General features: G+C 42.5%; 1 protein-coding gene across 3 annotated transcripts in view; it reads right to left on the bottom strand.

Annotated features, from left to right (window-relative positions):
• PKNOX1 (PBX/knotted 1 homeobox 1) overlaps positions 1 to 15,953 on the bottom strand; it is a 37,859-nt gene extending 21,906 nt beyond the window's left edge. Inside the window, exons 1-3 of one of the 3 annotated variants that reach the window (XM_063181410.1) lie at positions 15,872 to 15,953; positions 5,206 to 5,285; positions 938 to 1,039 (exon numbers count right to left, since the gene is read on the bottom strand). In XM_063181410.1, the coding sequence (XP_063037480.1) occupies positions 938 to 988 (51 nt within the window). In that variant the 5' untranslated portion in view covers positions 989 to 1,039; positions 5,206 to 5,285; positions 15,872 to 15,953. Of the gene's footprint in view, positions 1 to 937; positions 1,040 to 5,205; positions 5,286 to 10,640; positions 11,089 to 14,207; positions 15,311 to 15,871 lie in introns of those variants that run through there. The other 2 variants (XM_063181419.1, XM_063181423.1) reach the window with 2 other exon arrangements.
• Positions 15,954 to 27,084: the final 11,131 nt, after the last annotated feature.

Genomic DNA, 27,084 nt, shown 5'->3' with positions numbered 1-27,084 from the left:
AATCAGAAACTGAGAAATTCAGCATCTCCCACCCAAGAGAGAAGCCTGCCTTGCAGAGAGCTCTCTCAGCAAGCAGAGATGATTTTCAAACCAGAATGCTTAAGAAAAAAGTAACTAATGGACCAATTTCTTGGCTAATGACAGGAAGGAGGAGCAAATTAGAAGAGGATGAGTCAGACAAGTGATTATAAATGTTGGCCATAAATCTGCAGAGTTTGAAGGGAGGGAGTGTGTTCAGCGAGGGTTCTATTGCCCTAGGAGGAGGAAACAGCTCACTTAAAACTGAAAGTTTTTTATCCTGTGGGGCATTTCCAAACTAGAAACACAGCAGGCACCCAAATTCCCTGTCTATCTTGGACACTGAACACTTGAAATACACAAGAAATAGGAAGAAAAAGCTCTCTCCCAATCCGTTCTTTAGAAAAAAACATATTTTACTTTTACTGCCACAGGATGGTATTTGCAGGGGGAAAAAAGTCAAATATGTAAAGTAGGTGAGAGGAGAGAGAGAAATTAGAATTGCAATAAAAGAAAAAAAAATAAAACTAAAAATCAAAAATCTGACTGCATTCAGATGAACATTTTATAGGAGATGTGGAAAGTTGCCACTGGTTTTTTCTGACTGTTCCCCATTGTTGCCATCTGCTGACAGAAGTATTTGCAGTTATTGCTTAGGGCTGACACAGAGTAACAGAAAAATTGATCTTCAGAGTAGAGGCCACCCCACGACTTGCCTCCACTTAACAGCATTTTAATTTACAATTTAAAGTGTAAAACTAGACAGCCTGTTGTACAAAAAAGAAACATGACCAGATACACATGACTGTGTTTAATTATTCCAGCTTAAACAATGCCAAAGCAGGAACTAAGGAAAATTACTATTTTCTCCCCCTTTTTTAAGTGTATTTAGTTCCTAGAGAAATGAAAACACACCTACCTGTTGTCCATCTTGATAGTTGTCTATACTTAATGTCTGTGTTGCCATCATGGTTATTGAGACATTAATTGTGTCAAATCATCATAAGTGTGAACAAATAGTCTTTAAAGAAAAACAAATAGTCAGTTACAAAAGTGGCCACCTAGAATCCAGTTCTAAAGGGTGAAGTAAAAATAAAGGTAGAAATTCAGATTTATGTACACCTCTCTCAGAGAGTTTATTGACAACAAGGGCCACATGCAAATTCAAACAACAAATAAATTCAGTTTGGAAATATAACAGGTTTTATAAGCAAAAAGTTCACTGTCTCTTTATATTTTAAAGTAAAACTTTTAGTAAGAGGCTGAGGCTTTTTATATTCACAAGCTCAACTGAATTTTAGCATTAATTTCTGCACTACTTAACTGACATTCTAAGGTCATACATGAAATCTAGAAATGGGCAGGTTTGTGTTTCTGTGTTTTTAAAAGGCTCCCAACCCACTGAGCATCAATGTAACTGAAATAATAGCAGTTAAAAATGATGAACCAAATGCAAAATGTTAAGGAATATCCTGTTCACTTTTGGGTGTGAATCCCAGATCCTAAACTAGAGCAGAAACTACTTTGAGAGACCAAGCCTCAAATCACTTCTGACATCAGGAATTTGCCATCCAAGTCATTTAAGGTTCAACAAAGAATGGAACAATATCAAACAATTTTTAAACAATTGGGCCCACGTGATTATAAAGTTTCAAAAGGAATCTTGGAATTCAGAAGTCTCAATTTCAGAGACATTTGATACTTTGGGAAATATTAATTACGATAGGATTTAAACATAAGCAAATGCATCAAATTATTCTCTCTAAGCATTAGCTGGAGTTTGGTGCCCAGATGAGTTAAACATTTTTAAATTAAGATGTACCATAATTAAAAAAAAAAAAAATTAGCAAAGCACCACCACCAGAGTGTAGCCAACAAATTATTACTTCACATTTCATTTTCTTGTCAGATGTGCAGCCATTACAACTGAAATCACGTAACTCATTAAGCTATTACCAGTAACTATTAACACAGAAGTCAATTTTCCTTGACACACAGGAGTTCTAATGTTTAGCTACTATTAAAAAATCCATATTAAAAAAGAAGTCAGAGCTCATGTCTTGAAAAACATTATATCCAGGTAATAATTCCAGGTTTTCTTCTCTTTGTCACTTATGTCAGTATTGAAGAACTAAGTTTTAAAATTTTCACCACCTTAAAATCTGAAATAGAATATTTTTCTTTCAATGTGTTCAATCACTACAAATTTTTCAAGTATTTTAAGTCCTTCCCTTATTGCATATTACTACTGCATATGACCATTTTTAAAAGCAATTTTTACATTTCTGGATATGTTCCCCTGCAGATTATAACAGTCTCAAGTGAATGTTTCATTTTGCAAACACAGAACAAACTTCAAGGTTCCCTTCTTTGACAACAGTTTCAGGCACAGAGACAAACCAAACTCCTCAGGAGAAACCTCAAGCATCACTTTGCATCAAATTCACTCAGTGTAATTCCTAAGTATGAGTGCAATTTTTAAAATCTTTTTTAAACTGCTTCAAAGACCAGAGAAGTTCACCAAGATGATGTGAGCTTGATTTCCTCTAAAAACTAGGTTATATCTGTTTTTACAGAATATCAGTATTCTTTCTTTGAAACTCCAAATACATTACTGATTTCTCCACCAAAATTAAAAATACAAATGGAACAACCAAAGTGCACTCATTGATAGAAGTACTTCATATTTTAAAATTTTTTACAGTTACAAATCACTTAGTGTTAAAAGCTAAATCAGCATTTGCCACTATAAGTGAGAGACCTCTCAAAATCCTTTAAGGGAACACATTCTGAAGCATCAGCCCTGTAAGCATTTTTCTGCTGTTTAAACATTTGTTTTCTTTCATAAATGGCAGCTGACAGCCAATGCAAGTGCCTGTCTGTATTGACAGAGTGAACAGACACATAGAAAATGCTGCTTTTCTTCCATCTCAAAAGACAGACATTTAATTTATGACTGTGACATCCAAAGCATGGACCAGACTACCCTCAAAATAAAAGCAGAACAGTTTAAACTATCAACAAAGAAAAAGCAAACATTATTTAATGATTATTTTAAAGCTAAGAAAAGCACAGAAAACACTGCTAAAGAAATTGTTTAACTATGGAAGATGAAATTCTTATGCAAAAAAAGAGAAAATAAAAGTACAAGTTGTAGAAGAGGAAGAAAGTCTTAAGAGTTCACAGGGATGTAAAATCATATTTGTGGCATGGAGAAAAACCTGGAGAGGGAGGCCACAAAGATAATACATGTAAATTGGTAAAGACAGTAGGACATGGCAAGAATTTTTGGAGAACAAGACAAGCTGGACTAACCCCCCCTTCCAGATTTCCATAATGAAGAGACGTTCCACATCTGGAAGGCCTTCAGGCCACACAAAAGAAGAAAGGAGGTGCACAGCTTTGAGCTAGACCCATAGATTACTGCATCTAGAAGGACTTTTGCTGTATTTTCTCCCAGGGGAACGACTGGAAAGAATTCTACATGTGTATTTCCTTTATTTCCCACAAGAGCTTCCCCTCTGACTTATAATTACAGTAGAAAAAGATTAAGCTATTAGGCAAGATAGGAACTGATGAGATTTAGTGAAGACAACCACTGCAAATCAAGAAGAACAAATTGAGCTAATCACACCCTTAAATCGAGGCAATTAACTGAGGAATTACTTCTGCTCACTAAAAAGAAACATTTCCTCATTACTCAGTAGAGACAAGAAACAAAGTGAGTTAAACTTTAAGGAAAGTAACCGAGAAGGTATTTACAGATTTGGCTTTCCTGGCCTCATTTGGGATGCAGCACCAGCCTCGTTAGCAGGCCCAGCCCCAGCAGATGCTCAGGCTGCTATCGCTCCCAGATGTTTATCAGTGCCACAGCTAATTACTAACACAGCTCCTCCACCGAGCTCACACAACACGTGTGGATGTTTCTGATGCTCTTTACACCCAGCCACAGGCTGGTTCAGCCTCTCCCTGCTGAAGGTGGCTGTGATGGAAAGCAGCGGACGTGGTCTGAAGCGGTTGTGGTGCTCTCCTCTCACACGAGCCCTGCCCTTGGCTGACTGCTCTGTATGTCCATCCTCAGCTCCCAGACCACCTCCAACCTACCAACTCTGCCTCAGCACACAGAGTGTTTGGGCATCTGAGGTGAACCCAAGAATAAATTACTTCTGAACCTCTTAGCTTTCAAAATACCAATTATTCTTTATGAGAAATCGAGAGCATAGGGGAAAATGTGTGTTTTAATTTTATATTCAAAGACTTACAAATAACAAAAATAACCTGAGGGTGAGTCTGCTGGTCAGCTTCAAACAGAACAGAACTAACTCTCATTCTATTTATTTTGAAAGTAAAATGTGTAGAAAACCCAAGGTCATGTAACTGGAAGCTGATGCACGACCTGCAATCAGAAACTCCACTGATACCTGTGGTGAAAGGAAATTCATAAAAGAGCATGGTCTACAAAGCAAAGGGGAAAAAAAGGAAAGGAAAGCCTTTTATAAAATGAAGTATGAAAGAAAATGTAAAGCAGAAAGGAAGCTAAATGAAGAGGGGTAATCATAATTAGAAATGTGGAGAGCTTGTGCAAGTTGAGTATGGAAGTGAAGAGATTAAATGTGAGCTGAAACACACACACAAAGTGATCACTTGACATTCATCACTCCCCTCCTGGCTTGTTCCACTTACTCCTTCACAATTAAGGGCACAGGGACCACCCAGTAACGTTAACAGGAGGTACAAGGGAGCTGCTGGAGATCAGTGGTATCATTGCTAACATATACAAGCTACAACAGATGTTTGGAAAAGATATAAATAGTTACGCTTCGGGCTACGACCGAAGCACCAGCCCTCTTAGGGTTGTGAGGGAACAGACTTGTTAACAAGTAATCATTCCTACTCATTTTCCTTCATACATGTTTCTTTGAAGTCCTTCAGAGAGAAATGCATGACTGGCAGATTCAGCATGGCTCTTTGTTCATTCTTATTTAACTTTAGTCCTGGCACTTGTTATGTAACATTAGATGCTTACATTCACACAGCAAGTTAAAAAGAAACAAAAATCAATTCTCTTTGACACATGAAAAGCAACAAGAACTGGCTTCCTTTTCAACACAATACAGGATGACGTTTATTTCCAGGGCAGCTGTTTTCTAAAGAAGATAAAATATTGGCCATGAGAAAGCTGCTCACCCCTTTCCTTCAATGAGTTGAAGACATTATCTTGTTCCAGCACAGAGATCCCACTTATGTACAAGGTGGAAGACAGAAACCTAAAAACCAACAGAGAAATAGTCAGAAGAAAATAACACCTTAGAACGAACACTCTAAGACTCAATATGATTTTTTTTAAAAAATTGTTTTATTATGTGGTTCCCTCATCAAGTGTTAATGAACAGACAGGAATTTTTTTACACATTTTGCAAATCTTTGCATTGTTAATAATCTCTAATCACACCCATTATCCCACGCTTGAACTTCTTATCCCATTATTTGATCTTTCTCTCATCTTATTCCATTCATTCTCTACATTCACCTTTGTCTGTTGACACCTCTAACAGAAGGCTCCATTTGGATAATAACTCCCTCACTGTTAAATTTTCATATTTTACTCCTTGGCTCGGTGTCTGTCTGCCAAGACTAGACAAGACACATCCCAAAAATAACACCATGAAATCCAAATAGGAGTAACTCACCACTGTTGTGAAAATTAAGCATGAAATCAAGAAAGATGAGAGATTTTTTTCCTCCCCATTTAAATCTCCTTCATCATCATTTGAATATAATCCATGATAAAATCAAAGCATGATGCTAGAAATGTGCCATTGTTAAGATCCTGTCTTCTGTGAGGACAGGTTCTGCTACAGGATTATTTGGCCATTTTAAAAAGTTTTCCAAAAATTATGACTTAAAATCACTTTAATTACATTTAATAGCACTCATTTGATACAGTGAAGCTACTTTTAAAAAGCAGTAAGGATTGTGAAAGCAAAGTAGCAAAGATTGTGAAAACATATTTAGAAAACACAACTGCTGGAAAGCATTAAAAAACCATCTCAGGAGAAGTTCCAGACACTAAGGTTGCACAGAGGCCACCATAAATTAAATGATGGCTAAAACACAGCTGAGATCTTGAATCTGATTATGTCTGTTTCTCACACAGATAGTTCACAATAAGAACTAGAGAGAAGTAACTCCAACATTTTTGAAAGCAAGATGAAATTGGTCTTTGAATTGGCTTTTAAAATAGTTAAAATTTATGCATGTGTTGTTTTCCAAGAAGTGATGTTTTTCAGACAAGTTCACAAAAAAACAAAATGTGAAGGGCCACTCAATCCAGATGCCATCTCTGGCTCATGAAACCTGGATCCAAACAGGGCAGGGAAGGTCTGTGAGGAGTTTGAAGGCAGTTTAAATTTCAGCCATTGGTTGGAGACTGAACACTGAGCAAGAAGGAGTTTCAGCCCAAAGTGATAGACCTGGTCCTGAAGGTTCAAGGAGCAGATGGCACACTAAAAGTTCTTACCACTTTTCCTTAAACCATCAAAGATCTGTGTCTTCAGAAAATGGGCTTCTCTCATTTTTGCAGCTTCTTAACTCTGTTCTGAGGACAGTGTAACCCTCTTACTCCCTTTTTCACATGCCAATGCATTTTGGTACCCATTCTCACTTCAATTTACTGGGCTACTTTCAAATAAAAGACTTCTCACTATTCATGGCATCTTCAGAACAGAGGTCACTGAGATAAATCAGGACGGATAAATGGATGAATTATCCATTCCTTGTCTCTGCTCAGACATAAGGACTACTGAAAATCTGAAAATCCTGCTCCTGCATTCAGAAACAACTGCAGCCAAGAACTGCTGTCAGATCTGGTCACACAATATTCAGTGTATGAAGAAGTAGCCCTTGCCTGCAAAGCCTTCAGCTGAAACTCTGGGAAAAGCAAATTTCTAGGCAGGTTATGAGATATCCAAGGCAGGAACAAAGAGGTGCTAAAGAAATGCAGGTCTGGGTGAAAGCTGCTGCAGAGGGAAGGATGCGGCTGAGAAGAGCCCGAGGATGTTGCAGTGATATTGCCCATTTCAGAGAGACACTGGGCAACATTTAATACTGCTGAGCCCTAAAACATATCAGACAAGAGATCTGAGCTCGCAGATGATGATGTCTTGCACATTTCAGTGGGAAAAGGAAGGAGCAGATACACCTGTTACAGGGTGGAGACAACACCCAGGCACTGTGGAGTCTTCACCTGGACTTGCTATTGCCAATTTTTGTTTTCCTTTAATTCCTATGGCACACGAGCTTTAAAGTAACGCCAATCATAATAAAAATACCTAACGATGAAACCAAAACAAAAGGCAACTTGCTTTGTCTCTCAGAAGGTGAATCAGCACTGGGATTTTAACTACAAAGTCAAATAGGAACTTGTTCATTCAAGCACTGAAGAGCCCTCATTTGAGTCACCCTCTCATTCTGCATTTCACATCACAGGGAGCAAACACCTGTGAGCACATTCACATGAACAAATATCAGCAGACATTAAAATCCAGGTATTTTTATAGATTCAAATAATGATAGCAATAATTGATTCAAATAATGAAGCAATAAGTAGGGCACACATGCCAACATGCAGGATTCATCCCACCTTCGTGCAGTTCATTTCCATCTCCACTGACCTGCCCATGCACAGTCATTCACAGAAATTAAGACAAACAAATTAATATGAAGTTGATGCAGACAAGTTTATTAAAAATGTGCTCAATTAGAATGTTCTCATTCAGCACCCAAGGTGGTTTCCATTTCCTCTGTCTCATGTACTTAAAAAGTACAGTCATTATTTAGAATATTATACTTTTAAGAAAGACAATGTTCCTGTTCAGGAACACAACACCAGCCTCAGGGATTCCATCACACAGACACAGCCACTCAGTTACTCTACAACAGCTATGCTGGCAATTGCCCTGGGAGTCAAGCCCTAAAAAGCCACAAAACCAATTTTGGGCTGCAGTAAAATGAGATTTATTTTGTGTCACTTTGTTCCCTTTATTGTTTGGTGGTGCAATAGAGTTATTTATATGTTAATCTTGATGAATATGAGATTACATTAAAAAATGAATGCAAATTATACTTTTAAGAAATGGAAAATTAAAAATAAATTAAAATCCATAACTAAAGTCGAATTTCTGCAGAAATACAGGCTACACCCCAAGCTACCATCAACCTTTCCTTACATGTAGAATTTTGAACAGAGATGCTATAACAGTGACTTTATTCAGCAAGGCCTCTCCAACAGTGCATCCACTGCTCTGTTGTCCCATTAATCTTTCCTAGCATCCTCTTTTCACATCCCTCCATCTCAGATCTTAACAATCCATACAAATTATTCACACCACAGGCCACCTCCCAAGCACCAGCACACACTGTCACACAGCATGACCAACAACAAACCACCTCATTGCAAGATTTGTGCTCTTTTAGCAACTCACTCTTTGTTTAAACTCTGCTTTTGGTACGTTTAATCCTATAAATTCTCCTATTTGCAAGTACCAAATTAAAAAAATAAAAGTGACACATTATAAGCAAAAATGGCATATGCTGTTAACTGATAAAATGAATATTAAGGATGCACAGATGATAGGGATTTCTCCAGGCACAACAACAAAAATAAAACTGAGGGGATCTTGGAGTGAAGAACTCCAGCTCCTGATTCTGCACACATCCTTGGTGGGTACACCAGCATATTTATAGGGAAAGGTGCAAAATCATGGCTCACATTCCTGATTCCATGTCATCACCAATTCACCACAGTCATTTTACACAAGGATGAGAAAGATGAGGAATTCTACCCAGTCCAGTCATAAAATGATGTATGCAGGTATCCTGCCCCCAGGTAGCTCTTGGAATTCTGGAAGGAAATCCTCAGGTTGCTCTCCTACCTTCTGCAAAATGGAATCCTCATTGTTCTGACTATGGAAAGATCCTCAAATTCAAGGAACTTCCTGCAGCATCTCATTTCTCCCACCCAATTCACACTGTAATTTGACCCTGCTTTATTAGCCCCATAAAGTAATAGTAAGGAATTTAGGGGACTAAACAGCAATTTTGGCAAGAGAATAACAAAACTTGGGGGAAAGGAAACCTCCCTCTTTAATTGTTCCAAGACTCTTGAGGGATTAGGGTACGAGGGAGCAAAAATATTTCTCATCACTCTCGTGCACCATCAATATTCACATAATAAAAGAAGATTCCTTTTTTCCCCCCTGTATTATTAACACTACAAACAGAAGGACTTTATGGGTCCAGCATGAGAATCCTCACACTCACATCATGAATCCTCACACATATTTATTGTTACAGGACAGAGAAGGAGTTTTGCCCTCAGTTTTCACCCAATGTGCTTTCAGAACATGTTGGACCCAAAAATCAGGAAGATGGTGTCACACCTGCCCTGCTGCTCTTGTGACAGGAGGGTGGCATTGGAAAGATTCCAAACACTCCTTACATCCCAGAGGATGTGTATCAGCACTTCCACAGCTGGAACTGATCCTGTACAGCTCCTGCTTACTGATATTTAATTACTTTCAAAGCAAATTTCATTTTAAAAAGACAAAAACAACTCAATAAACAGGAAAAAAAAAAAAAAGGTGAGAACTCCACCACTCTCACCATTTCTCTGGCATTCCCCACATGGATAAACAAGAGTTGCTTATGCCTCAGACACAAATCCATCCCTCTGCCACTGAAGCCTTTGGAGTTTCCACATGAGCACATCCCAAATTTCCTAATTTTGGAGACACTCATGCAACCATCTCCTTCCAGGCAAATTAATCCAAAGCAACAGGAAATCCTATTTTAATCATGATTTGCATCAGCACCCAATAAACTATGAGTGAAATGAATCTTGTTTTGTGTTTATATTTTGTGGTTTCATAAGGAAGACACAGAATAACCACCAGTCTCTCTGCCTTTATTGCTATTGAATACTTCACAATGTGAGCACTTTGTGTAAGCATATGTTATGTTTTCCAACCTTTTTATTATAAAACCATAAAAGTTTCCAATTATTCTATGAAGAGGTGAATTCCTGGAGTTTTTATTTAAATAATAAATGCATTTAAAATAGACTTTGGATGTTGAATGGATAAGAAAATGCCCTCTACACATTTTTGGCATTTAAACAATTCATAAAGATCAAGATGTTCCCTTACCAATTATTTAATTTTTTATATCTTTAATGATTTCTGGAATAACAACCCCATTAATGAATCAAGCATTAACTTGGACCTGAAAATGACACAAAAAACCTGAAAGTGACAGAAAATCCTGGCCCGGCAACGCTCTGTGAAATCCAATTCCAATCCATCACAAACTTTTCCAGAATCTTCCCTGTTCTGACTCCAACATTTGCCCAAACCTGAACAATTAGCTTTGTTTTGCTACTGAGTTTAGGTGTTAAAATGAACTGTTATTTTCTTTTTAAAGTGAGGATGAAATAAAAACTCTTCCTTTCCTGCTCCACTCTTGCTTCCCACCTCTCCCAAACACAAATGTCCATCCTCCCAGGAGTTATGACTGCTGCCTAAGTGTTCTGGGGTAAAAAAAACACAATTTAGGGTTAAACTTACCCATCACCTGCTGCTGTGAGCTGCATCATGCTGAACTGCTTGGCCCAGGTGATGCCTGCACAGGCAGGTGACATGCAAGGACCAACAGACTGGAGGACACTCACAGAATATTCAGGTAATTTAGGTAATAAATATTTGCCCAGTACCATCTAAAGCAGGTTTTACAAGAGGTTTTGGCCTGTTGGAGGTTCTCAATGAGCAGCCAAATGCTCCATGTGAATGCTTATAATCCTTTCCCCTCTGCAACACTAAAATCCACAACTCAGCTGCTGATATGCTCTTAAATAAGAAGAATCCTGCCTTTCTTATAAATGAACATATTTACTTAGAGTCATTCTCAAGATGCTGAGTCATTTTTAAGTTGGCAGAACAACCCTGCTCAAAGATATTCATTGTGGCAAATTTCAGTAGGACTAAGAATTAAGCTACTGAAACCAACACCTCAAAAAAAAAAACAAAAAAAACAAACAAACAAAAAAAAAAACCAAAAACCAAAACCTATTATTGTTATTATTGTTGTTATTATTATTATTACCAGGTAATCTTCCTTCTAGTATTACTACTATCATGGTCTAGACCACATAAAAATGGGCTAGAAAACATAAATAAGGTGATCACAGACCCAGAAGTTCTTTAGTTACAAAATCATACAACACAGCACACACATTTTCATTCCCCTGTTCTCTAGGCGTGTCAAAAACATGTAATGATCCAATTTCTGTTCTTTAATTGCCTCTGTTTCCTTGGAATATAAAAGGCTTGGACTTTATTTTTCAGCAAGTATGATAATATCCTTTTCCCTTTGCTCTGTTTGCTGTGTAACTCATAAAAAGCCAAGCAGGATGTGAAGTACTGCCACACTTCCTAGCTTCTTCTGCCATCAAGAAAAAACACAAGCAATTCCAAAACCTCACCAATAAAATAAAAATTGGAATTTGGAGGTTTAGAAGAAATGGATCCCTCTTACAGTACACCAGAAGTTAGCTGCCATATTCTACTTTTTGCTTGAATTTCCCCTCAGCTGCAAGGAGAGCTGCAGATCCCTGGGCACAGCAGGGTGAGGGACAGTCTGTGATCATCACACTGAGCTCCCATTCTCAAAAATCACCTTTTGACTCTCTGTGTACTTAAACAGCCCTCAGGTTTAACAGCAAATGCCTCTCTGGTACACCAAGGTACTAAAAAATGAGAACAGCACGGCCTGGAGCAGCTGCCACATCAAACCCCAAACACTGTGTTCCTGTGGAGGATGAGAACCAACCGTGCCAGCACAATATCTGAGTTTTATTTCCATTTCTAGCACCCACATTTGCCTTCCAGTGCCACACATGATGTGGGATCCCCTCAGTGCTGGCAGGAGAACCAAGTTACTGCCCCTCAGCAGCTTGATAAAAATGTGCCATAACAACAAAACTGCCATTTCCAGATCCACAGTGTCATTATTTTATTTTTCACCCCACCCCTGATCTACCTGGTGAATCCCATGTCCCACAGCTCTGGCACGAAACCACCTCACAGTGAGCAAAGTGAAGAACCTGCCACAAGTGTGAAAAATTCACTGTTCAACTCCCTTGGGCACATCTAAAATGGTCTGGGTAAAAGATTCTGGCAACATCTGGCCCCAAGTAAGCAAATGAAAGAACTCCATCAGCAGCTTTTCCCCTTGCTCTTGGAATCCTCTTGCTTAGAGGAGCAGTAAGTTGTTTTACATTTTGTACAGCACTGAGCTGTAGCAAAATAAACCCCTCTGAGATTTCTCATTTTTAAACTTACAGACTCTTTGAACAAGTGAGAAGTGAAGTAACCAGCTGCTGCTGCTGCTGCTAGACGAGTAACATTTGCAACATTTTTAATTTCACACACAAAAAAATTGCATTTGGTCTTACTTAGACCAAAATAAAAAAATTAATCTGCTTTACTGTAAGCTTTCACATATGTGCCAGTTTTGCAGAGGCAACATTTGGCTGCCAGACCACGACATAATATTCTGAAATACAATTTGGGCTGCTCCTCTCAGGACATTGCCATGGCCATCAGAACAGGCAGTTCCAGTGGCTCTGTGATCAGCCACCCTTGGTCAACATTCCACCAAAGTTCCTCTTTTCCAGGAAATGGAATTGCTCCCAAACTTGCTGTGGTAGCAATCAGAATTATTAGGGATTTATTAGTGCACTGCATTTACAGGATAGAAAAATACAGGAAAGCCTGGAAAAAATACAGCTGAAAAATTCTGAAGAAGAAATTACAGCTTCCAGAAGACTTGGCATTTTATAAGACTTAAAGCACTTAAAATAAATTAAATAAATTAAATTTATATTTAATTCATTCTAAACTCCTTTCAGTCCTATCATGGAAAATTGCAGGGATTTAGCTTTAAAATGTTATTTTTATTTAACCCAAATATTATAAATTGTATTAAGAGTACAAATCAAAGCCCTAAGTACTTAATACCAGCTTGACTTTTTACATGCCAAAGTGAAATTTCCAAATACAAAACAAAATCCCCACCAACCCTAAGAACAACAACAATGTACTTAAAATGTGAAGAATTCTTGGGTTTTCTATCAGCAGATGGGAAATGGTAACAAGAAAAAATTTCAGAAAAACACATTTAAAAAAAATGCATGGCCAAAATCCACTGGGGAGATCAATGAGAAATGATCTGAGCCTCCAAAATCTCAGACTTTCCCTTTTTACCCTGTGACTTTCCCTTTTTACTCTGTTATTTTCCCTTTTTACCCTGTGACTGCAGCACACTGAGCTCTGCCTTTCACCACTGAACTGGAGATTATGTAAAGAAAACACAGTAAAACCCACACTGAAGTTTTCCTGTGGATACTTTAATTATGAGATGACAAGAAAATATATCAAGTGGTGACAGTGAAAAAAAATATACTCTATAGTTCATAAAATAAACTGAAGGTAGAAAATTTGTGAGAAAAATAATTATTTTGAATAGGTTATGTGAAGTGTTTGGGGGATTTTTTTCCAACAGAAATTTTTGAAAATTTGAATGTAATGATTCTGTATGTGATTACACACTCAGAAAAGGATAAATCTGCAATTTTACTTGACAGAAAATGCACTCAAAATGCATTTCATACTGTAGCAATGACAGAGCCTGGAAATCCATGTAAGGATGGATTTCTGATACAATCACATCTTGTTTCCTGGCTGAGTGTAATCCATAAAATTCACACATGGAGCTAACAGGGGCTGACCAGGGCTCCATCCAGCTGCAGAAGCCATCTCACACCACACAGACACAGCTAAAGGATGTAACCCCACAGTCCAGGAACAATTATACCCCACAGAGGACAGGGAAAACAGCCTGTGAGTGAGGGCACAGCATGGACAACAGCAGGATGGGTGCATTTCCTAAGCCACACTTGTTACAATTCTCCTCATCAAACAATATCTACATTAATGAATTTTTGTGCAAGAGCGCGCTCAAGAATAAAATTAGGAACTAACGAAATGTGCACTTTTTTGTAAAAACTAAGAAAGGATTTTTTTAGCTTAAAAAAAAATAAATGAGATATTTAGCATACTTTGAGAGTGACCTACAGCCTCTTGCTTTCCTCCACAGGATTTTGGCCCAAGTGTTTTCCAACATCCAGAACACAATGCCATGCTCCCTGTTCCTGGGATCTGTTTAAGGGAATGCTCACAACCTATTCCAGAGAGGGGCAAGGACAAAAAAATGAATCTTGCCTGGCAGCACTCAAGTGCAAGTGGGAAAAAAAAAAAAAAGCCAACAAACCAGCAATTCATTTACTTTTAAGGGTTCCATACCAGATATAGTGTCTTGTATTAGGAATAAATTATTTACTGCCCAATTATTTACTCCCCTAATAAATTATTTGCCCCATCCCTGGAAGTGTCCAACACCAGGTTGGATATTAGGGCTTGGAGCAACCTGGATTTTGGAAGGTGTCCCTGCCCATGGCAGGGGGCTGGAACAAGATGAGTTTTTAGGTCTCTTCCAATTCAAATAATTCTGGGATTCTCCCTCCCTAAACCACACCATTTACTCAGACAAAACTGCAAAAAGAGACTAAAACTTCAGCAGCAGCAGATTAAAAAAATAAACCAATACTGCGACCTGTCTACAAAATTCCACTACATATCACCATTTAAGAAAATATTTAATAAATTATATATTTTAAAAATAGCCATAAGCTATACAGAGAATTATCACAAGAATATGCTAACTACTCATATTGTTATATTGTTAATTGACCAACTCCGGCGTGGTGGGAGCGAAGGAAAGCCAAGGGCTGCTCCATGAGAGGTGGGACACGCGGCTCAGCAAGACTCGGGGATAAAACCAGCGCTTGATTTATTATTGTTTACACACATCCCCAGCAGGGCCTCTGGCCAGTGTCAAGTCTCAGCTCCCAATTGCGGCCGCGTAAACACCCGGCAGCCCCGGGCCCGGCTGCGGGGAAGGTGTCAGCTCGCAGCCCGGCCGGGAGAGCGCGGGGTCACGGCGAACCGGAGCCGGGAGCGAGGGACAAACCCGGCCGGGCCCCGCTCGCTGTGACCGGGAGGCGGGCGGAGCATCCCCCAAAGCGGGGGGACATCCCCCAAAACGGGGAGACAGCCCCCAAAGCGGGGGGACACCTCCGGCTCCCCCCGGGCAGGGCAGGTGTGCCGGGGCAGCGGGATGGCAGCAGGGAGAGGAGCAGAGCGGGGAGCAGCAGCTGCGGCCCCGGAGCGCCCCCCGTTTCCCCCCCGCCTCCGAGGAGCGGCCGGCACGGCGCTGCCCCTTTAAGCACCGCGTCGCCTCCTCTCCCTCCTTCCCTCCCTCTCTGCCTCCTTCCCCCCCCATCCCATCGCCCCCATCTCCTTCCTCCTCCTCTTCCTCCTCCTCCTCCTCCGCGCGGACCCGCGCGCGCTCCCGCGTCCCCTCCCCGCGCGCGCCCCCGCCGGGACACAACGGGCGCACGGCGGCGGTTCCAGAACCTTCCTCGCTTCGCTCCCCCCCCCACACCCCTCCCCGCTTTTCCCCTCCTTCCCCTCCCCGCGCCCGCCACCGCCCCTTAAACCCCCCGGTCCGTGCGAGCGGCGGCGGAGCGCGGGTGCCCCTTTCTCCCCTCGCCGCCGCCGCCGCCCCGCTCGCCCCTTCCCCAGCCGCTCTGCCGCTTCCCCGGTGCGGCCGTGCTCGGGCGGCGGGCGCGCCGTGATGGACGGCGGGGCTGGAGCGGGGTTTGAGTGACAGCGCTTACCTCGGGTGCCAATCTTCGTCACACTGACAAGCGGCTGCAGCAATCGGGACCCGCACCGCCGCCGCGCGCGTCACCGCGCGCCGCCGCGCCCGGCCAATCACCGCCCGCGCCGCCCCCGACGCCACGGCGCGCCTCATCAATATTCATCGCTCGGGGGCGGGGCTTGGGTGCACCGCCCCTCTGCATTGGGGCCGCCCGTCTCTCCCTCATGAATATGAATGAGAGGGCGGGGAAAGCCGTGAGGGTGAGGCCACGCCCCTCGCCGTGTGTGAGGCGGGGGGGTGAAACCACTGCTAGGGGTGGGGGGAGGAGGGAGGTACCAAGTGGCTTCGCCATGAGGGGAACGGCGGCGGTCGGGTTTGCGCCGCGTTCCCTCGGGCAGCGCTTGGTGCTTGCCCTGGGGTCTCCTCAGGGCGCTGCTCCCCGGGCTTGGGGGAGACCCTTGCCTCGGCTGTTGGAGCTGCGAGCCCCCGCGCCTTGTGGAGTGCCCCCGGGAGCCGCCCCCCGGGGAGCCCCGAGTGCGGGAGCCGCGCTGGAGGCTCCTCACAGGCTGTCCCAGGAACTTCTCCTGCGGCCTGTGTGGGGTGAAACTGCCCGGCTGAGGCTTGTGACCCTTCCAGCCCCAAAGCTGCGCCCCCCGTTCTCCCCAAACCCCCGAACTGCGGGGTCTGAGTGCGGGCGGAGCTGCGCTGTCCCTCAGGATCCTGCCCGCGGATCGGGCGCTGCTCGGGTCCTGCCATGCCCTGAAATAAAGATGCTGACCACACATCGGGTTTTTTCTACGGAAACTCCGCTTGGGAGGAACCACTGTTGTCACAGCTTCTTCCCCCATGAGTTACCTCTGTTAAATATTCCCCCTTTTCCCAAACCATTCCTGTACAAATGGCAGGAATGTGCTTTCAGGAGGGTGCCCTATGGCTTGGCCATTTTGCTGGTGGGATATTTAAAAAGAGACTCTGCTGTGCAAAAGGGCTGGGATGCCTTTGAGTCATGCATGTCACAGGTGATGGATCTGTCATCCCCACCTTGTTCCTCATTCTCAAGGCTTCTGAAGGATCATCCCCACATCACCTCGCTGGCTTTGAGAGCAGAGGTTTACAAGGGGAGAAAGAAAGTGACACATAAAAAGCAAATCTCATATTAGGGAGCTCTGTTTAAACCCAAAGCAGTTTTGCTTTCAGGTCTTGTACTCCCTCTGCAAAGCCGCCACTGGGAATCCACTTGATTATCCTGTTCCCATTAAACTGGGAATACCCTACATTTGTTCATGGTCCATGTCTCTCTCCCTGGTTTAACAGTAGCAAATCAACTGGGTTTTTTTGGTTTTACATAACACTTTCCTGGGCTAGGCCACTTTTTAAAGATCTGGCTAATAGTTTGGCAATAGGAACAGCTACTTAAATGTTCCTGCAAGCCAGGTCTGCCCTCAGTCGCCTGCACGTCACTGCTGTGTCCAGCCAACACAGTTGCTTCAGGAATCTTGTCACCCTGTCCACACTGCCACCATTTGTCCACTGACAAAACAGTTGCTCCATGCCCTTGCCAGACTGCCTGGAGCCTTCTCAGGGGCTCCTTTTCCATTGCCATTTCCCCCCGCACGTTCAGAAACATGTGGACATTGTGCTTGTGAGCAGAGAGGGAACTTCTGCACCAAGCAGAGAGGGTGGAACTGAGCTGTGCTAATCCAGGGTGCTCAGATGGGTAAATTGTGGCTCAATCTCAATGGGAATGATTTATTTAAACAAGATTAGGAAAAAAAAAATCCCAAAAAACCAACAAACTCAACCAACTCTTAGTTTGTCTCATTCACAGGAGAATCTCTGTTTCCGCTCCTGTGCTGTGTAACTGCGCCTCTCATACAGTTCCTGTGGCCAGGTTGGCTGCTCCTACCACAAGTTTCAGCTCTCATTATCCCTGACACATTCATTAGTGACACATTCACTAAACAGTGCTTAAAATTAACTGCTTCCCATGTCCAGACCTGCCTCTTCTTCAAATTTGATTCTCCCTGCAACCCCTTTGTTCTCCTTCTGCCTTGCCTGCACTTCTTTGGATGGGAGTTCACTGATTTCTTCTGAGAGCGAACAGATTAAATTAAAACTAATTTAGTTTCTGTTTAATCTCTCCTCCCAGTGATCTTCAAAGCCTTTCTTGATGCCTTTCCCAACTTGAATTTTCTTTTCTCCTCCTGCTTCCTTTTGCTTTTCCTTCCCTTCCTGACTTTCTATTCCTTAGCTCCCCCCTCATGCACAACAGGTGTAGAAATTCCTCATCTGCTGTTCCCCCTCACCCCAGTAATCCCATTTTTTTTGCCTTTGTAGTTAAAGTTACTCCATCCATTACTCTCCTCAGCTTTTTACTCTTTATGTGATTTCACTAGATGTTTAACTCCCTTGAAATTAAAGCTTGTTATCAGAATGAAGAAATCCTGGTTCCCCACACATCTGGGCCTCATGGTTTGTTAAACTTTAGGGTGTAAGGTACAAGTTTTAACTGAAATCTCTTCCAAAGTTGTGATTTATTTAAGATTTCTCTTTAGCCAGTGCATGCTAATGCCCAAAAGTTCCTGCTGCAGATTTTCCATGATTAGGGGAGAACATGATACATCCTCCCTGCTCCACAACTTATTTTCATGAAAGTCACAGGAACTAAATTATTCTGTCAGATTTAATCCTGTCTGGAGTAAGGCAGTAGATTCAAACATTATTAAATAACATGGATACACCCTCAGATATACCTCTGCCTACATGACAGGACCATATAAACCTCGTTCCCACAAGAAAATAACCCCGAAATCACTCCTGATCAAACTTGTGACTTCCAGCTCACTGAAAGCTCTGATCCCACTCACTGTCAAGAGGTCCCTGCTTTTCAATTTGTCTTCAGTCATCTCTGATACAGCTTCTGATGGCTTAGATTTTAAAGGTTAAGCTTAATTTTTAAAATATCACAGCTGAAATGGCTCCAGGAGATGAAGATTTAAGAAAAGCTCTAAAAATTATAGGACCCTTGAGAGAAGTCGATAATTTGGAAAGCAGGAGCAGCAGGAGAAGAAGAATGAAGAAATAACTGAGATGAATTATGATGATCCAAAAGCAAACAACAAAAAATTCCAACAAAACGAAACAGAAAGAGAAAGTACAGGTGCCTTTTCTTTCTGTTTCTTTTTGTCCAAACAAACAATGTTGTCCCTTATCAGTTCTGCAGAAGAACAAGGATCCAATCCATGGGATGGAGGACAGCACTCCTGAGGGAATTCTCCATACTACAAATCTTGTAAGGATTATTACACAGCTGATGAGGTTTTGTGCTCAGAGCTCCCATTGGTATGGGTGCACTCACTTCAATGCAGTGCTGAGAGGGCTGCTTTTCTTTCTAAAAAAGCAAAAGCCACATGCCAGGGTGAATTAAATGTCACTTTAATACTTTGTAATAGCAAATTACAAATACATAAAAATGGGGTTTGGCAATATTCAAGCAAATAACACTCAGGTTCTCTAACTTCTGTTACCTTTTTCACATTGTACATATTAAATGGAATTATTAAGTATATCTCATTATTTGAAGCATGCCCAGATAGGTTTGTGGGGTCAGTACCTTGCCTGACTACTCAGAACATCCCCCAATATGTAAGAGCACTCCTCACAGCTGGCACAAATAATTGCACACACTGAGCTACTGAGGTCCTGCCTCATCAAATGAGACAAGCACTTTCCCAAATCTCTTCTCTTAAACACACTTTCAGTATCTATTTAGGCACAGTAGGATTGTGTAAGTGTATTGGAGGGGCAAAACTCTATCCTACATACAACTGCTAGAGGAATTAAGCTCACTCTGACATCCTTCAGCAATTACCAAGCTATGAATATTACAACTGTGTGCAAAACATAACATTCACCTGCATTTAACCTGTTCAGATCACTTCTCATGCCTCTCGACTGTGTACTGGCAACTCTTTCATAATTAAGCTTTCAAAGGCAACATTTACATAAGGTGAAGGATGGGCTTCCATGCAGGTGGCAGTAATCTGTACTCAAAACTTGTGGAATAAAGCCTGTAATTGCAGTGATAAGACTGGAATACTCTAAAGAGAACAGGCTTTCCCCCAGATTTCCATAAAAACCAGGTGAGTTTTTAAGTGTTGATCTCCTGACAATGGGAGGCCTCTGCAGAAAACCAGTTTCTCCTTTCGTCATTCCAAGGGAATAAGAGGATGTAGTAAGACATGGCAACAGCTTAGATGTCCTCTGGCTGTTTGGAGAGCATTCCCAAGAGCAGCCTTGGTGTGCCCTGTGTGCAGGCACAGCACATTCACAGCTGCAGCCACAACTTTACGTGCTACAGGAGGAGCCTGGAAAAAACGTGTGACTTACTTTATGGTGGATACAGCTTTTAAGATCTTAAAGCTGAAATTAATGAGTTAACTCAGTCTGAATAAATGCTCTTGCTTGAACTAGATCATGGAGATCTGTGGAACTCGGCTGGGAACACTCCCTCTGGAGAAATTAGGAGCTCGTGTCCCGCAGCAGGACTTGGGCTCAGACCAAGAGCTGGCACTGCAGTGCAGCACTGCTGCAAGGAGTTTCTGTGCAGGCACCAGGGATGCCATCCTTTGAATCAGCTGTGTTATATCAGGCTTATATTTTTTCTACTCTGTTCAGTAGAAAAACCAACCTACTTACAGCCTCCTAAAACAAAAGGAAAAATTAGAAATGTCTTATTCAATATTTCTCCTCATGTTAATTCAAATTTGAATTTTCCAGAGCTGTACATTAGCTGAATCACTGGCTGCACACTACTCACTCCATCTGTTTATATGGTTGAGTCACTGCATTACCAATATTTTAACACGTTACTTGGAAAGAATTTTGGGTGATCTGGAGGACAACCCCCCAGAGCTCTGTAAGATAATGTTCCCTTCTCTGGGCTCTGTAGCACCATGCTCTACTCAATGCTCCCTTTCTGCTACCAGAAGGATGTTAATTGGAACAAATGGCTATTTTAGGAATAAAAGCACAGCTTCCACTTAAAAGCTGAAGATTGAGCTGTGCTGTAGAAATCCACTGTCACCTCCCTGTGTGCCATGTCTTGCCCTGGGAACTGTGCAAGGAGTGTCATGGTGATGGAACAAACATCTTTCACAACCCAGCATATCTTTTTTCCACTCGAGATACTACAAACAGGTTCTTTTCTGAGGGCAAACTGTTTTTAACGATGCCAAAAGCTGAGGGCATTTTACTGTTCAAAGTTTCTTCCAAAATGTGTAAATATTTTATGTAAATTAAAAAATCATTTAAAAATTATATGTTAAAAAATTATTTACCTCTGTGTAGAAGGTCAGGAGGGGCCAAAAAACAGGGCTGAAAAACAGAGTCAGAAGGGCAGAGGTGGAATTGCTGACACGCATTTTATTTTATGAAAAACATAAAAAGAGAATATTTGGTATGAATGTCACCATGGAGGACTATGAATGCATTCATGTTATTCTGGGAGTTGAGAAGCAGAAAGTGAAACCAACTGAAATAAAAGAAAACCAGCGAGACTAGTTTTACTTTTCAGACCAGGGGTTAGATCCAGCTCTCACAGTGGAAGTCAGTGGAACAATTCCCACTGGCTTGAGCAGGATTTGGATTCAGCAAAGTGAAATGCAGAAAAAATGACCAGGAAGCACTAATGAAAGGTTCTCAAACACTGCTCTACAGAACACTTTCTGCAGTCCATGGAGACGTGACTTCCCTCTCCATTACTCATTTACTTCCAGCTGCTTTTATGGGTTTCTGCATTTTGGAGCTCTGAAGGGCTGAGAGGTGTTGGTAGCCAGGAATGAGAATGGCCAGCCAGCAGAGCTGGCTCTTTTGGAGATGGAAGAGGAAAAGGAATAAAGAAGGGACTATCTGAAGGAGCAGAAGGCCATTAAGCTGAGAGGATTAGGTGGCCTTCAGTGAGGATTAGGTGCTTTGCTGCCTAATGCAACTGTCTAGCCAGGCACCTGAGCTCCCAGCACAAGGCAGAAGCAAAGCTGAGCCCCTCACAGACGTCTGCACGGAGCCAAAAGCAAATAGGAAATGCCAAGGGCAGAAGCCTTCCACAAACATTCCCCTTCTCCTCTCTGCCAAGGTGGGATTTGTGGAAACCACCACACACCCCCTCCCCTGGGGTGAAGGCAGCCAAGCCCATCTCTGATGGTCCTGGAGCACTTGCACATCTCCTCCAGGCCCACAGTGACATCCCAGAGCTGACACACGTTCCTACCACCATCTCCTCCAGGCCCACAGTGACATCCCAGAGCTGACACACGTTCCTACCACCATCTTCTCCAGGCCCACATCCACACTGACATCCCAGAGCTGACACACGTTCCTACCACCATCTCCTCCAGGCCCACATCCACACTGACATCCCAGAGCTGACACACGTTCCTACCACCACATCTGGCTGAAGCCCAGAGCTTTGGAGCAGCCAGGCCTCTGGAGCAGGCTCTGGATCAGCTGATGGGTTGTGTTTGGGGCAGCATTCCCATGAATGCTTTCAGGCTCTTCCTCAACACAGGGGGCTGCTGTCATCTGGGTACAAGGACAACACAGGCATTAGGTTGGAAAAGACCTCCAAGATCATCAAGTTCCACCTTTATGGATGTCCCTCTTGTCAGCCAGAGCAAAGCACTGAGTGCCACATCCAGATGTTTCTTGAACACCCCCAGGGATGGGGACTCCAACACCTCCCTGGCAGCCCCTTGCAATGCTTGGCAGCCCTTTCCATGAAGAAATTCTTCCTGATGTCCAACCTGAACCTCCCCTGGCACAGTTTGCACCTTTCTGAATAAGAAGTTGCAATCAGAGCATCATATTTAATGGCCAGTGACAGACTTCTCCTCCATTAATTCCTTTATTCCCATTTTTTAAGAGATTGCAGTTCTACAATGTCCTTTTGCCTGGCAATTAAGTTTCTCCTGGAGTCAGATTACCCAAGTCAGCCTTTCCTCACAACAAAGAGGAGATACAAGAGACTTTCTAGACAGTTTTTCTAAGATTTACTGATAAGAAAACATTCTAGGAAAGAAAGGCTGTGTCAACACCTTGCAGAGCAGTAAGGTCCAGAGATCCCCACACTGGCTCTGCATGAAACAGCTTTGGATCTGGAAGCAGCAGAAGAAATACCAACCTCAGGCTGTGCCTGGGTTAGCTGGGAGGCAAATTGGCTTGAGACTGAATGCTGTGCCAGCAAGGCAGTGCTGCCTCTGGGATCCAGGCTTGAATCCCTGCCAGGCTCTGCTTCTCTCTGAGGAAGACTGGCCCATTCAGCCCCGGGCTGGGGATGGGCAGCACAGAGATGCTTTGTGCATCCTCCCAAAGCTCTGCAGTGCCTGCAGCTACAGACCCAGCTCCCCCATGGACCACCAAGCTGGGCAGTGACTTTTCAGCCCTTTCCAGTTTGCAGCATCCTGTTTATTTCCCAGAGCAGGTCAGAGAGATTTAAGCCTCCTCCCATAGAAGGAGTGCACAAACCCCACTGACCCCACAGCCCACACCATGGCTGTAGGGCCTCCTGGGACAGGGGCTGTGCCCATCCAGCACTGGGATTCTTCCTCACCACACACAATATTTATTCATTGACCAGCACAGAAAACAAGGGAACAACGCTCTGCAAGGGGATGTTTAGGTTGGATATCAGGAAAAGCTTTTCACCCAGAGAGTGGCTGGGCATTGGAACAGGCTCTTCTGGGCAGTGGTCACATCCCCAAGCCTGACAGAGCTCAAGAAGCCTTTGGACAATGCTCTTAGGGACATGGTGGGATTCTTGGGGTCCCAGCTCACAGCTCCAGGCAACAGCCAATGCATCCCTGGAGAGGAGAGCTGTTAGCAATTCATTCCCTTTTACTCATGTAAGGAGCAAGTCACATCAGTAGGATTTTTCTTTTTTAAATCTAGTTAGGGAAGTTCATGTAAACTGCATCTCTGTTCTAATGTTCTGTATATTTTCAAAGAAACAAAGAATCCCAGAATGGTGTGGGTTGGAAGAGACCTCAAAGATCCTCTTGTTTCACTCCCCTGCCATGGACAGGGACACCTGCCATAGACCAGGTTGCTCAGAGCTCCATTGAATCTGATCTTTAACACTTCCAGAGATGAGGCAGCCACAACTTCTCTGGGCAGCCTGTGCCAGGGCCTCAGTACCCTCACAGGGGAGAATTTCTTCCCAATATCCAGTCTAAACCTACTCTCTGTCAGTGTGAAGCCATTCCCCCTTGTCCTGTCCCTCCAGACCCTTGTGAAAAGTCCCTCTCCAGCTCTCTTGTGGGGTCCCTTCAGGTATTGGAAAGCCACAATTGGGTCACCCAGCATATTTTGATAGCTTTACTGTCATAAGTACAGCATTGATCATGGGCAGAGAGACTACACTGGAATCAGCAGAGACCCTCCAAAAGGTGTCAGAAACAATTCTGCTTCTGGCTTTGCAGGTTCACAGAGCAGGGCCAGCACTGCAGGCCATTTCATGGCTAAACCCTGCTCTCCAGAAGTAGTTTAAATTAACAGGAAAGGCAGCAATGAAATCCACCCTTCATTGAGAGGTGACTCTTGCTCTGCCCCCTCCCCATTTCAGGGATTTACAGTTCAGCTGCCTCCAGGGTTTGCTTCCCTCAGTTCTACTTTCTGACAACTATCACCAAACCCAGTCAAAATTGTGCTTTTGTTTTGCACTGCCTTCTCCAATTCTCTTCTAAAAATGGTCATGCTTTTGCTTTTCCAGTCACACAGGAATCAAAAAGCTGTTTCAAACCCAGCATGTTTGTCTCAGTACAAGATCCCACATATAAAAACATGTGCCTACTTTGCATGTCAGTCTTCATTATTTTCTTTACAGATACAGGGAAACAATCATGAGACATATAGTGTATTTTTCTTTCCTCAGTGCTTTTTCAGGATGCTGGCATTCCTTTGGCTCCCGTGCTCCAGTTTGTGCAACAGACTGCCTTTGCACAGTGAGATTCAATCCTGTCTGCTTTTTGGGACATTCTTTCTTTTTGAAAACTTGGGAACAAAGTTTTACATTATCAAAGGTTTGGTGTTTTGTGTTTTTTCCCCCCAGTTGGTGTAACACAAGCTGCATGCAGCCAGAATCTGTGGTGAGTATACATTCCAGCTGCTTCCCTGGTCAGTGCAGTGTAGGACACCACTGAGGCAGTTAAACATGGAAAAATGGAAGCTTTCAGAGCCTCCGTTTTCCTGTCATACCTAGAGCCAGCCGTGCCCCTTTCTCATGCTCCTGTTCCGTTTTGTATCACCTCCTCCACTGCTGACAGACCTTTTTTCAATGGGAATATCACAGCTGCAGCCACTGCCAGAATCCCTTGGCAAAGGAGCTGCTCTCTGAGTCAGAGCCTAATGCCATTACAAGGTCTGCAACAGCTGCAGCAGTCAGACATCTGCAAGTCATTTGAACATTTTATGATGAATAAAAACTATCCATTACATAGACCTATACATTATATATTAACCCTAATACTTATTCAGTTACACTAGCAATAACCTTTTCCCTCTGCATGCTGTAAACTTCTTTGGCTGCAGCACATGGTAACAGAGATACTCAGAGCTCCAGTCTGGTGGAGCAGTCCCTGTGTACATATTACCTAACTTTTCTACCTATTTAACCATGAAATGATGGAAAGAAAGAAAGAAAGTGAATGAAAAGCTATAAACTCATACCATGCATAAGGAAACCATTTTTATATAATTGCATGAGACCGCATATGAACGGAGAGGATACAAAACAATGAGAAATGCAGAGGAAGAATGAGAACATGGACTCTAAATGTATAGTGAAGAGATCTGATTATGATATGCACAGATCTCAGAGCCATCCAGATGTCTCCAGCCAGCAACCTGATCCTCAACACCGCAGCCAAGCCATTTGAAATCTAAAAAATCAGAATACTGAAGACAGAGGAGCAAGGATTATGGAAAAAGAAACTGGAGTTGTGAGTAGTTAAAATCCTTTAAAATAATAACGACAATAAAGAAACATAAATGTGGTTTCATGAAGGAAATATATCCACAGCCACAAATTATGAAGTCAGCCCTCCAGGACATTGCATTCCTCGTGCAACCTGCTGAGCTCGCTGCACATAAAGAGGTGTAAAATGCACTCACTGGCTGGGTGACTTCAGCATGGAGCTCCATGTGTGATTCCCTGCCTTGAGTCCTCTACATATCTACACTTTACAACACCAAATGCAAACTGGGCAACACAGACCTCTCCCTGAGTTTCACCATAAGAGTTTTAAAGAGACAAGGCGAAAGTCTGGCATGACAGAAGTTACCATAAATTCTCCATGAGGTTCATCCAGAGCCAGAATTTTCCTAGCAATCCATATGCACATCAATATGATTTCATGTTTGTTCATTTGTTCTGATAATCCAAAACTCTTTGGAATATCAGAAATGCACCCCTGCTGCTTCCCATTCACTTTTAATCTGTATTTCACATGGCACTTTGGTGCCCATCATAACAGCAGGATTGCTTTGGAAGCAGAATGTCAATTAACTTCCACTTTCACACCAACTTAAATGTGTGGATTAATAAACTGGAGAACAGTGTAGGTTTAAGCAAGAATCAGCCATTAGAATTGCCTTACAGTTAGAAAAGTGACTTTTAGGAAATGTTTTCTTGACTTGATCTGCTCCCTCTGTGCAGTGAGAGGCCAAACTGTTTATTTCACTGGCAATCCATCTTTATTGCTTGTATTGGCTTTAATGTTTCCATTCAGACAATCCATACATTAAATATGAGACAGGCCCCAATATCCTAAAATCCTAATAGGTTTACAAACCATTCATTTAAAGTGGATTCAAAGGGAGTCCAGCAAAGTTTTTTTTTTTTTTTTTTGAAGGGTCAGAAAAGCATTACATTTCAAGGATGAAAACTTTACCTCTGACAGATGGGACACTACTCAACGTGACCAAATCCCCGCTATCAATTTGTGGAGCACCTAAAAATCTTTTAAAAAAGGAACAAAATTTTTTAAAAAAGGAAAAAAAGGAAAAAAAAAAAAAAAAAAAAAAGGGAAAATCCTGGCCCTTCTGATGGGGGCAAAGATAACTTACCCAGCGTGACGTGACGCAATGATGCCTTTCTAAGTCAGCAGCCAGCCAGCTGTCTCCCTGCTGCTGCTCCTGCTTTTCCCATGCTCTGGAGGAGCAGGGCTGGAGCAGCCA

The sequence above is a fragment of the Melospiza melodia genome, chromosome 2 (assembly GCF_035770615.1).
Source record: "Melospiza melodia melodia isolate bMelMel2 chromosome 2, bMelMel2.pri, whole genome shotgun sequence".
Taxonomy (NCBI): Eukaryota; Metazoa; Chordata; class Aves; order Passeriformes; family Passerellidae; genus Melospiza; species Melospiza melodia.
This window is presented reverse-complemented; position numbering and strand designations above follow the sequence as displayed.